Genomic DNA, 11,720 nt, shown 5'->3' on the forward strand with positions numbered 1-11,720 from the left:
TTTTCATCCGATCGGATCCGGATCCGGATAGTTAATTCAAAAATATTCCAGATACAGATACGGATATGGATAGATCTATTTTTTCGGATTCGGATCCGGATAGTTTGTCCCTCTTTCCACTCGGTGATGAAGGTGGGAGGCTTTGGAGGCGGTATTTGTGAGGTGGTCGATGGCTTTCGAGACGAAATCCATCTACTTCCAAATTTAGGTATGAGATTATGAAATCTTTGGTTTATTCTTCACATTAATAGAACTTGTTCACAATGATGGCCTCTGGCTTATGATCTTCATCATTGCACCTTTATGTATCAGATGTGTTCGATCATTTTGCTCCAATTGCGTCAAACATGTACAATTTAACTTGCCTTCGTAACTCAGGAGTCTGATGCCTTGGATGTTTATTGTTTTAAAAATTATCATTAAAATTTATTGTTTAATATGTAAAAAAATTTGTCTATCAAACCCTTTGATTTATTATAATTTAGTATATTGCTATTTTATATTTTAAAAATAATTAAAAAAAAAGAAAACATACCTCATGGATCCTGTGAGTTACATGCTAGTTTGTATACTTAAGTCTATACAAAACAAGTACACTGCATGTTTGAATCAGTAAAACTATGTGAACAGCGAGTTCAAGCATGCTAGTTTGTATACTTAAGTCTATACCCCGGCCCTTTCCCACTTACCCTTTCCTCCAAACCCTAGTTCCCCCAATCTTCTCTCCTTCCAAATCCACCGCCTCCTCCTCGAAAACCTAGCTCGTTGATCCCATTTCCCCCTTTTCGATCCCGCCGACATGTCGAGCGCCTTGGACATGTCCCTCGATTACATGATCAAAAAGAACAAGACGTCCTCCCGGAAATTTCCACGGTCGGGGATGAGGGTCCGGCGCCGGCCCCGCCCGATGCTTCCCCACCCGCTCTAGGAACCGCTCCGCCCCTTATTCCATTGGCAAGTTATGAGTAGGGTTTCCACGGTCCCCTCCGGATATCTCGATCTCCGCCAGATTTCGATTCACGGCCTTCTCTTCTTGAATCTAAGGTTTCTCACTCGATCTTCATTCCAGGCTCCGGATTCGGCATGGCAGCATGATATTTATTCAGGCTAGATGAGGGGTTATCCGGTGCCGGTGGCTAAGGCAGCAGCTATAGAGACGGGCACCAAGCTCTACATCTCCAACTTGGACTACGGGGTCTCGAACGAGGATATCAAGGTTGTTTTCTCTACCCTTTCTATTTGATTTGGTTTATGTATGAAACTTTGTGATACTACTCTTAGGATCTACTGTTCTTTCTTGTCTTTCTTCCTATCTTCTTTGGGCAAAAAAAGTTCAGAGTGTTGCTTTTGAAGGGGGTTTTCTACGTTCTTTCGTTTGTTTACCTATTGATAGAAACTTGGCATCTTGTTGATGACAGCCGACATAGTGGGTAGATTCCAGATAGTTTTCTATAATTTTCTTTAGTGGTTCTTTGGATTTTCTTTAATATAATAAACTAGGATAGCACGCCAGAAAATTTAACAACCAGGATAAGCAAAAAGTTGAAAACCCTTTTACTACTTGATACATATCTTAAGGACCTTGATACTTGGACTTTTATATTTGTGGACTCATGAATTCAGCTTCTGTTGGATGTTTGCTTCTTCAGCTCTTTAGTTAACTTCAGTTAGATATACCTTGGCCATAGATTCGGTGAATAACTAACATTAGAGAGAGAGAGAGAGAGAGAGAGAGAGAGAGAGAGAGAGAGAGAGAGCAAGGAACAAAGAAGAGGAAAAGTGGAAGGAAACTCTATGAAAATTCTATTGATTAAGCAAAACAATATTGGACTTTTGATGAAAAATCCCCAAATCCAGTGAGCAAGTCTGCTGGCTTCTAAGTCTATGGAGGATCAATTGCATTTGTCAATTATGACGAACGATTGGTACATATCTTTATTCAATTAGATTTCTATAATAATTTTCATATTATTGTTCAATTATCTCAAATCAGCCCATTATATGTTAATGAATTCTTTTTTTCTCTTTTGTAGAAAATAAAGTTCGGTAAGGAGCCAACAATAGTTGAATCTTTTAATCGGACGCATAAGACAAAGCAAGGCAGAGGAGGATATGTAGATAAGAGAAGTGAAGCTGTCATGGTAAGTATAATTTTTTTATGATTCATAAATATTATTGAGTTTGCTCATGTTTATCTCTTGTTTGATCCACCATAATGTTTTTCTCTTCTTTCAAATCAACTGACAGGCAAAGTATTCAGCTGAATACTCCAAAAAATATGGTGATGCCTCCACCTCAGATGCTCCACCACGTGATTATGACTTGTGGTTTGTGCCAACTCATGGCCATGTCTATGGCTTTAGTCCCTTGGATGATCTCACGGAAATTATTGGGCAATCATCATCCTCTTCCACCTCTACAAGTCAAGCTCCAGAGCTGTACATGCGTGAAGACCTTCTAGGTATTCTTGAGCACGAAAAGAAAAAATAGCAAGAGGAGGTTCTTCAAAAGATGAGAGAAGAAATTGGCTTTGGACCAAGGCATGCAGATCAGGGGAGTAATGGTGATTCTGGTTATGCTGATCATGCTTCATTATGATTGTTTTTGCTTTAGATGATAGGTCTTTGCATTCCTAGGAGGAATGAAATCTCTGTTGATCTCTATGACATACTTTTAGACTTTGATTTTGATGGATTTAGGACATGTTAATGCCTATTTTCATATTAAATGACTTTTGCGTAATGTTGAATACCTTTGCTATTAATGATATTATTATTATTATTATTATGATTATTATGAGCCAATCAATGTACCAAATATACCAGGTTATTGGATTGTGATCAGTGACCAAATTTTGGTTATTGAATTGTTTACCAAGTATTGTAACGAGCAGCTATAAACTTAGTGACAGAATTTTGGTTAATAAAAATTGATTTTGCTCAGAGGGTTTGTGACAAATTAGTGACGATAACCTTGTCACTAGGTCAGTGACGGGATTAATAACAAATTTAGTGACAAAATTTGTGACCATGTCCGTGATGACTAAATCTATCACTGAGGTTGTGACAGATCGGTGACCAAACGTGTGACGGAATTCTGTGACAAAATCAGTGACCAAGTTACGTTCGTCACTAACTCAGCGACTGGATAGTGACGGAAAATACGTAATTTCTTAAATATTTAATTCTTAGATTTGTCACGGAGTTTAGTGACGGCAATCGCCGCCGTCACTAAGAATTTAGTGACGCGTGTTTTTGTAACCAATTCAGTAACGGAAGCTCCGGTCACAAATTCCGTATTAGTAACCAAAAACACGGTATAGTGACGGGAATCTCCGTCACTATATGCGTGTTTTCTGGTAGTATAAGGCTGCAGACAACACTTTCCAAATTTTTTTGGGGTGATGCGATAACTTTCTCTTGTTTTCTTGTTAACATGTCCCCCAATAGAAAGCTTGATGGAGGCATTCCAAAGGATATCTAGAGTGGGACAACCGAAAGAAGCAAACTTGATCCGAAATTACAGAAGATGATCTTCATCGGATATCCACAAGGGGTCAAGGGTTATTTGCCGTGGGATCCTCATTCACAGAAGTCCACTATCAGTAGAAATATGATCTTTGATGAGGAGAGCATCCTAAAGAGGTCGGAAGTAGTAGATGAAGCGCAAAAGGCTGGACAGGGCAGCAATGAACAACACTCACTAGCAGGTGATATTTCTTCAAATTCTACCTCGAAAAATGTTTCTTTTGAGATGAAATTTGGTAGGCATGTTCCCACGTGAGTGGAGGACCAGCTAGGAGGGCCATCAGTCCGGAAAGAGGTGCAAGTAGAGCTACAGAGTTTCGGTTTGAGGGACTTTGTCAGGGGAGTTGCACCGCACAGGCAAAAGCGAATTATCTTTAAGCCTGTCAGGTATGGCATTGATGAGACCATCTCCTATGCTTTCAACACTGCAAATGGAGGTCCAGAGACACTTGAAGAGGCCATGGAGAACTCAGAAAGGGAATCATGGATTCAAGCCATGATGGAAGAGATACAGTCTCCTGAGAAGAACAGGATATGGCAGCTTATGGATCTACTGGAAGGTGCTCGGGCCATTGGTTCTAAATGGATTTTCACAAAGAAAGAGGTGCCTTCAGAGCAAGATGGAGGAGTTAGGTACAAGGCAAGGCTAGTAGCCAAGGGGTATTCACGGAGAGAGGGAGTGGACTACAAAGAGGTATTCTCTCTGGTAGTGCGGCATGCTTCAATTCGGGTGTTGCTGTCTTTGGTAGCACAGTATGATATGGAATTGGAACAGATGGATGTGAAGACGGCGTTCTTACATGGGAGCCTAGAGAAGAAGATATACATGCAGCAACCAGTTGGTTTTAGGCAGCCGGGGTTGGAAGAAAAGGTATATCTACTGAAGAGATCTCTCTATGGTTTGAAGCAGTTATCCCGACAGTGGTACAAGAGGTTTGATACCTTTGTTCTTAGCCTTGGATTTTTCAGATATGAGCATGATAATTGTGTCTATGTGAAGGATGTGGATGAGGAGAATGCTCTATATTTGCTTCTATATGTGGATGATATGCTCATTGCCAGCAGGAGTAGCAATGCAGTGAATGAGCTGAAATCAGCATTGTCTGCTGAATTTGAGATGAAGGATTTGGGTTCTTCCAAGAAATTTTTTGGAATGGAGATTTGCAGAGATAGAAGCAAGGGTGTCCTCCACTTGTCATTGGGAGGATACATTCAGAAGGTCTTGATGAGGTTTGGAATGGATAAATCCAAACCGGTTGGAACACCGCTTGCAAGCCACATGTCTCTTTTGAAGTTGCAGCCCCCCCAAACAGATGAAGAGAAAGAGTACATGGATAGAGTTCCATATGCTAGTGCCGTGGGCAGCATGATGTATGCTATGGTGTGTTGTAGACCAAACATAGCAAATGCAGTAAGCCAAGTGAGCAGGTACATAGCAAACCCGGGGAAAGAGCACTGGCCGGCACTGAAGTGGATTTTGCGGTATCTACAAGAAACTCGGAAGCTTGGTCTGACTTTTGAGCAACAAGATGGACAGGGGAGGAACTCCAATGCCTCAAGGGAGTTTTCAGGTCCATTGGAAGGGTTTGTGGATGCAAATTTTGCAGGTGATCTGGATACGAGGAGGTCTACTATAGGTTATGTGTTCAGCATGTTTAGTGGACCAATTTCGTAGAGATCAACCCTTCAACCTATCACGGCCTTGTCCACCACAGAGGCTAAGTACATAGGGATCACAAAGGCTGCCAAGGAGGCTCTTTGGCTGAAGAGACTTATTCAGGAGATGGGGGTGAAGCAGAGTACAGTGGTGCTGCACAACGGCAGTCAGAGTGCTCTGTAATTGGTTCAGAATCCAGTCTATCATGTTCGCACAAAGCATATAGACGTGAGGTAACACAGGATCAGAGAGTTAGTGGAGGATGGTGAAGTGATGCTGGTGAAAGTTCATACGAAGAAGAATCAGTCGGATGCACTTACGAAAATTCTTCCACGAGATAGTTTTCTCTCTTGTGTGGGGTTGATGGGGTTGACGAACTAGGTGGAGCTTGTAGAGGCTTTGGAGCACCAAGGTAGAGATTGTGGGCACAAGTGTGGCGTGTCCAAAGCAAGGAATGTAAGAAACTGCAGTGGAAACAGTGTAAGGGTCGACTCATGCTGTTAATAAGTCGACCCCTGAAGAACAAAAGTCGACTCATGCTGTTAAGGGTCGACTCCTGAAGAGCAAGGATCGACTCATGCTGTTAAAGGGTCGACTCCTGAAGAGCAAGGGTCGACTCATGCTGTTAAAGGGTCGACCCCTGGTCTGTTTCAGATTTAGGTAGAGACGGAATTTGGTTTTCTACCTGCTTGAGACTCAAGTACTTGGGTCTTGAGGTGGCTAACTATTATTGGGCTAGGTTTAGGCTCAAAAGGAAGAGAGCATGCAAGTCATGGGTGTACATGGGCTTGGGTTGAGTGCTTTCTAATGTGGTTTAGCCTATAAAAGTGTTTTGGATTTGTGTCATGATTAACCATGTATGTATACACTCACGTATTTTGTGTATGGATGGAATGAAATCAGATGATACTCCTTTCTCCCTAAGAAAACCCTATTCTCCTCTCTTCTCTTCTTCTCATGCACGTAAGCCGCCGTCCCTAAGAATCCTAGGCCATAAGGAAGAAGAGCCTATTTCCGCTCGGCTCTTGTTCTCCTCCACCATCAAAGAACCAGTGATCCATGCCTCTAGCAGCGAAGGGAAGTCTCTAGATGCTGTGGTTTGAGGCGGTTCATCTTCTCAAGATTGGAATCAGATTCGTTAAGGTCTCACACAACTGCTCCTATTCATTATAATCTCTGGACAAAAATACAATTCTCTTTCAGAAGAGCGGATATTCTCAATCCATTTGATTCACCTTTGTGGAATGTTTCAAAGCGATCTGATAGCAATCTTACCCCATTACCAACCTGATAACCATACCATTTATTTATTTTTTTGGTTTCCGACGGAAGCTTTCTTTCCATTCCTGGTCGCCGAATTCAATGCTGCATTCGTTGCTGATTGAGAAAATGCAATCATTTATTGCCGTTACCAAAAAAAGAATGAAAAGAATCCTTCATACGTCACATCCATTGTACCTAACATCATCTCCCATCTTCTTCTCTCGTCACTCCACAGGACCACAGATCCATGGATTTCCCAACCCTTCATAGATTTTTGCAGTATTTGCCATGTTGCGCATTCTGTATAGTGGATCTACCGCAAGAGTGAACAATAAGAGGAAGAGATCATTACCTTGCCTGAGCTCCCGTCTGTAGTAGATCCAATTACCAATCTCATCATTCATGTTAATTATACTTTTTTCAGTAGAGCGGATATTCTCAATCCATTTGATCCACCTTTGTGGAATGTTTCAAAGCAACCTGATACCAATCTTACCCCATTACCAACCTGATAATTATCCCATTTATTTAATTTTGGTTTCCCCGGAAGCTTTCTTTCTATTCCTGGTCGCTGAATTCAATACCGCATTCATTGCTGAATGAGAAACTGCAATCATTTATTGCCTTTACCATTAAAAGGAATGAGAAGAATCCTTCCAACCTTCGTACGTAACACATTGTACCTGACCACCTCCCATCTTCTTCCCTCGTCACTCGGTATAGACTTGCAGGCCGTTCCCGGAAGGATCCATGCAAACCGAGAACAGAGAGATTATGGGGAGAGAGATGGCCGCAGTTCCATCAACAAAGCCTCATGTTGTTTTGATCCCGTTCCCAGCGCAAGGGCACATAAACCCCTTACTCAAGCTCGCCAAGCTTCTTCACGCCCGTGGATTCCACATCACCTTCGTGAACACCGAATACAGCCAGAAACGCATGCTCCAATCCCATGACCCATCTACCCTGAGAAGCCTTGACGATTTTCGCTTCGAGACCCTCCCTGATGACTACGAGAACCGAACCACCGGCTTCCTCTGCTATTCCATTCCCAAGCTCTGCCTTGCTCCCTTACGTGACCTCTTACGAAAGCTCAACAATTCTCCCACTGAATGCCCCCCCGTGACTTGCATCATCACCGATGGTGTCATGAGCTTCACTCTTGATGTCGCCAATGAGCTCGGCATCCCTGCGATGTTCTTCTGGACCACAAGCGCCTGTGGCTTTATGGCTTACCTCCACAACCAACATCTCATTGATAGAGGCCTTACACCCCTCAAAGGTATCTTTCGGCTTGTATATCTTCACGTTCTTGGTTCATTTTCATGATCATGCCTTGTTCTATCAAAATGACGTTGGCTATAGAGCACCTTTCTATGTTTTTACTCAATTGACATGTTGACGGGTAGAGCACCATTTTTTTTTTGGCTTGTTTAATAGTTAGGTTGGTTTGTGATTCCACTTGTTAAAATTGTTTAAGAACTTTTTAAAATCTATTTAACCTATTCGATATATTTATTAAACAGGTTATAATGCAAGTTTGATTAGGTTACGTGTTTAATAAAATTCTTAGGTTTGTGTTAAGATATTGGCCCACTTAATACGAAGGTTGTTTTTTGGTTAGTTATTTGTGTCAGACTCAGGCTGAGCCAATTGCGACCTCTACTTTTTAACAACTATGTTTACAACCATACATGATAGCGAGCAAAACAATATGGGTATGTGCTAAAACACTTGTGAAAGGGGCTTAAAGTAAAATGCTTATTTTGTTAGAACTAAACTTAAAATAGCAATAAAACAAAGTAGAGGGAGTTAAGTTGCCCAAGATACCCATTCAATCTTAAGTGTCTATGCTGTGTGAAATTGTATAAAGCAAGGCAAAAAATTTGTAGGATAGGAGAGGAAAAGTATCCACTAGACCCTAATTTGTTTTGATTACATATCACAATTAATGTTTTTTTATTTTTCTTGAAAACTATGCAGCAGCAATACCGACAACGACAACAACACAAAATTGTATCATACGATAGAACTTAAGTTTGCACAAAGTTAGACCAATTATTTGCTCAATTTGCACCTTGTTTGCACAAACTTACGTATATATACAATTATATCTGCTTCGCAAGTAATTATGCTTAATGTGAACAAGATGCTAAACCACTGAAATCAGGAGCAAGAATAACTTTTTTAAGAATAGAGACTAATCATAAAATGGCTAGGCGCTACTTGTAAAATGTTAGTCAAACCAAGGGTCGGGAATCAATTTTACCCTTGTAATCTTATTACTTGTCTTTCTAACATCTAAGTTTCCTTTTTGATATGATCAGGTCTTAGTAATCTTAGTGATGGTTATCTCGACACAAAGGTCGACTGGGTCCCAGGGATGAGTGACATGCGGCTGAGGGACTTCCCGAGCTGGATTCGAACAACCGACGGCAATGACTACATGCTCCACTTCAATATCTATGAAGTGCAGAGAGCGTCCATGGCTGCTGCAGTCATTCTGAATACTTTTGATGAGCTGGAACGTCCGGTCCTGGAAGCATTGGCACCAATCGTTCCACCCGTCTACACAGTAGGCCCCCTTGACTTACTTTTGCATGAAATACCCAATCCCCGACTCAAGTCCATAAACATAAACCTATGGAAGGAAGATGAAAGCTATCTGGAGTGGCTTGACCAGAGGGAGCCCGGATCAGTTGTATACGTCAACTTCGGGAGCCTAGCAGTGATGACCAATGACCAGCTGATCGAGTTTGCATGGGGGCTGGCCAGGAGCAACTATCACTTCCTGTGGATCATCAGGCCGGACCTTGTGAAGGGCGACGACGCTGTGCTTCCACAAGAATTTTTAACTGAGACCAAGGGGAGAGCTCTCCTAGCAAGCTGGTGCCAGCAGGATGCGGTCCTGCCGCACCCGTCGATCGGAGGGTTTTTGACGCACAGTGGGTGGAACTCGACGTTGGAGAGTATAAGCAATGGTGTGCCGATGCTGTGCTGGCCTTTCTTTGCTGAGCAACCGACTAACTGTAAGTATGCGTGCATCGATTGGGGGGTCGCCATGGAGATTCACAATGTTGTGAACAGGGATGAGGTGGAGCGGATGGTGAGGGAGCTGATGGGAGGGGAAAAGGGGAAGGAGATGAGAAGGAGAGCACTGGAGTGGAAAGAGAAGGCAGTTGGGGCAGCTAAAGCTGGGGGTTCCTCTTTCATGAATCTTGAGAGGATGGTCAAGGAGGTGCTGCTGCTCCCAAAGAATGATTTCTGATGCTATTGGCTCTTTATTTGTAATTTAAGTTATGATGGTTGGCTCTTCATGCTGTCCAAAGAATGATGGGATGCTTGATTTGTAAATCTTCATGTGCGTCACTCGCCACGTGTCCCTTCTTAGCAACGTCGTCGATTACTTCACAATGACATGCAGGGATGGGTTGGCGATCATCCAATGTCATGGGATATATGATGATGGCACAACAGCCGAGTCTCGAGTGCCTGGATGGAGGGACTTGTAGCCAATTTTCCTCGCACACTAAATTGTGATAAATTCCACAGGAATCTGATGAGAGTACTAAATAGTATTAATTTAAGGACTGCAGTTACTCTGTCGTCAGGGGGTTCAAAAAGATATCCAGAAAATTTATAACCTGATCCAACTATTTTATAATAATCAGAAATAAATCTGAATTAAGTTTTTGATAATTTTGTTGGGATTGAAAATATGTTATAGGATCCAATTTCTTATAGGATTGAATTTTGATGTAGTTATGTTCAAACATGAAAATCTGATAACCTAGTTATATATACAAAAATATGGATTATATTTTTCAGTAAACAAAACATAAATTTAAAAAATCTAAATTTATCTCAAAAGTTATTTGATTTTTTTTTTTTCACAAATTCAATAACTCACTTCCCATATCCTCCATTGCAATCTACCACCAAGTGTATTATATATGGAGGACTATTGTGATAAGGCCCTAACGTGTTAGGTTCTCAATCTTAATCTCTATCATTATAGAGCAAATTCAATAACTCTACTCAATACTCTCAATCTCATCATTGTACAACACTCGAGGCCAATCCTGATGTGTTTTGGTATTCTCTCTCTTCGCCCGGCCTTTTCTCTAACCACCTCAAAGGGTTGCATTGGTTGAAGCCCTGACATACATGGAATGGTGTCAGAAAGTGTGTAACAACCTAGGATCCCACCCAAGAACGCTAGCAATATGGTATTATTTTAATTCTTTGATCCTGTACAAGTACCTATAATTTACCCAATGGATATCTAATGTGAGACTAAATACATACCTGCACGGATCCTCACACTCTCCTCTTATTTTTAGTTCAAGAGTCCTCACCAAGTTAAGGGCCTAAATCCAATCACAAACACTATTGTAGCCTATGACCAGTCCTAGAAGGGTCGTGCTACAGTGTCCTCTGGTTTACAGAGGCCGTGAATGAGGACTACTCTGATATCATCTGTAACAACTAAGATTTATCCAAAAAAGCTAGCCAGAAGGTATTATTTAGATTTTTCGATTTTGTATAAGTATTCCAAATTTGTCCGGTACATAGTTGATGTAGGACCAAATATACCCCTCTATGGATCCTCGCAAGGTGAATTGGCTGAATAAGCTGACGTCCCATTAAAGAAAAGTAACATGTAAATACACCTAGTCTCAGTTTGGGTTGGGCTACGACACTGAAATAACACTCACCTACATGCGCATGCCTTGGGTGTATCCATACCTGCCATGTATAATACATTCGCTTTAGAAAAAAAAAAAATGTCCGATGTTTTGGGAGAGATTGAATTTGGACACCATTTAAATCAAGTGATCTTTGGCATTTTTCTACTGATTCAAGTCACTGGATACTAGCTTATGTATACAACACCACAAATGGTCATGTCGGGAGAGAACTTTGGGAGAAGATTAGAAAGGGTCCCCCAGCTTCAATAACCTGAATTAATTATGGGTGACTTCAATTGTATTATTGCTGCTTCTCAAATAAGGGGAGGTTGAGTATTCCCTGGGAGGTCAAGATTTTAAGGAGTTCATGAGAACTGATGATTTTTTTTTTTTTTTGGTGTAAGTGGAGGAAGTAAGGCACTTCCCCAATTCACTTAAATGAGTACTGATCAGTACATAAAGTAAAAGTGCAGCACAAAATAGGATGGGAGAAAGAGTTGGAAAAAGCGATCGATGTTTTATAATAGGCGAGAGTTGGAGATGAATAGTGTTGCGCTAAGATTGTCGGGCGGGAGATAAAGACTG

The 11,720-nt window shown here is 41.4% G+C and overlaps 2 protein-coding genes across 3 annotated transcripts; both read left to right on the plus strand.

Moving 5' to 3' along the window:
- Nucleotides 1-843: 843 nt before the first annotated feature.
- LOC120106631 (uncharacterized) lies at nucleotides 844-2,742 on the plus strand. Of its 2 annotated transcripts, XM_089930729.1 has the most exons (4): nucleotides 844-965; nucleotides 1,070-1,216; nucleotides 2,034-2,141; nucleotides 2,248-2,742. In XM_089930729.1, exons 2-4 carry the CDS (start codon nucleotides 1,112-1,114, stop codon nucleotides 2,488-2,490), a joined length of 456 nt encoding a protein of 151 aa, XP_089786855.1. In that variant the 5' UTR covers nucleotides 844-965; nucleotides 1,070-1,111; the 3' UTR covers nucleotides 2,491-2,742. The 2 variants fall into 2 exon arrangements, with proteins under 2 accessions (XP_089786855.1, XP_088577982.2); XM_088721856.2 differs by having other exon boundaries at nucleotides 926-1,216.
- A 4,322-nt stretch (nucleotides 2,743-7,064) lies between these two features.
- LOC120111706 (7-deoxyloganetin glucosyltransferase-like) lies at nucleotides 7,065-9,804 on the plus strand. The gene is made up of 2 exons (XM_039129565.3): nucleotides 7,065-7,726; nucleotides 8,772-9,804. Exons 1-2 carry the CDS (start codon nucleotides 7,198-7,200, stop codon nucleotides 9,710-9,712), a joined length of 1,470 nt encoding a protein of 489 aa, XP_038985493.1. The 5' UTR covers nucleotides 7,065-7,197; the 3' UTR covers nucleotides 9,713-9,804.
- The last annotated feature ends 1,916 nt before the right edge of the window (nucleotides 9,805-11,720 follow it).

Source organism: Phoenix dactylifera, chromosome 5, assembly GCF_051530095.1.
Source record: "Phoenix dactylifera cultivar Ajwa chromosome 5, Ajwa_hap1_PhDact_Kaust_v1.1, whole genome shotgun sequence".
NCBI classification, from domain to species: Eukaryota; Viridiplantae; Streptophyta; class Magnoliopsida; order Arecales; family Arecaceae; genus Phoenix; species Phoenix dactylifera.

Bases quoted from the DNA above. Each gene is read 5' to 3' on its own strand.
- LOC120106631 (XM_089930729.1), top strand. From the start codon at position 1,112: ATGAGGGGTTATCCGGTGCCGGTGGCTAAGGCAGCAGCTATAGAGACG. The intron at 1,217-2,033 runs GTTGTTTTCTCT...TCTCTTTTGTAG, and splicing joins TCTCGAACGAGGATATCAAG to AAAATAAAGTTCGGTAAGGA. The intron at 2,142-2,247 runs GTAAGTATAATT...ATCAACTGACAG, and splicing joins AGAGAAGTGAAGCTGTCATG to GCAAAGTATTCAGCTGAATA.
- LOC120111706 (XM_039129565.3), top strand. From the start codon at position 7,198: ATGCAAACCGAGAACAGAGAGATTATGGGGAGAGAGATGGCCGCAGTT. The intron at 7,727-8,771 runs GTATCTTTCGGC...TGATATGATCAG, and splicing joins AGGCCTTACACCCCTCAAAG to GTCTTAGTAATCTTAGTGAT.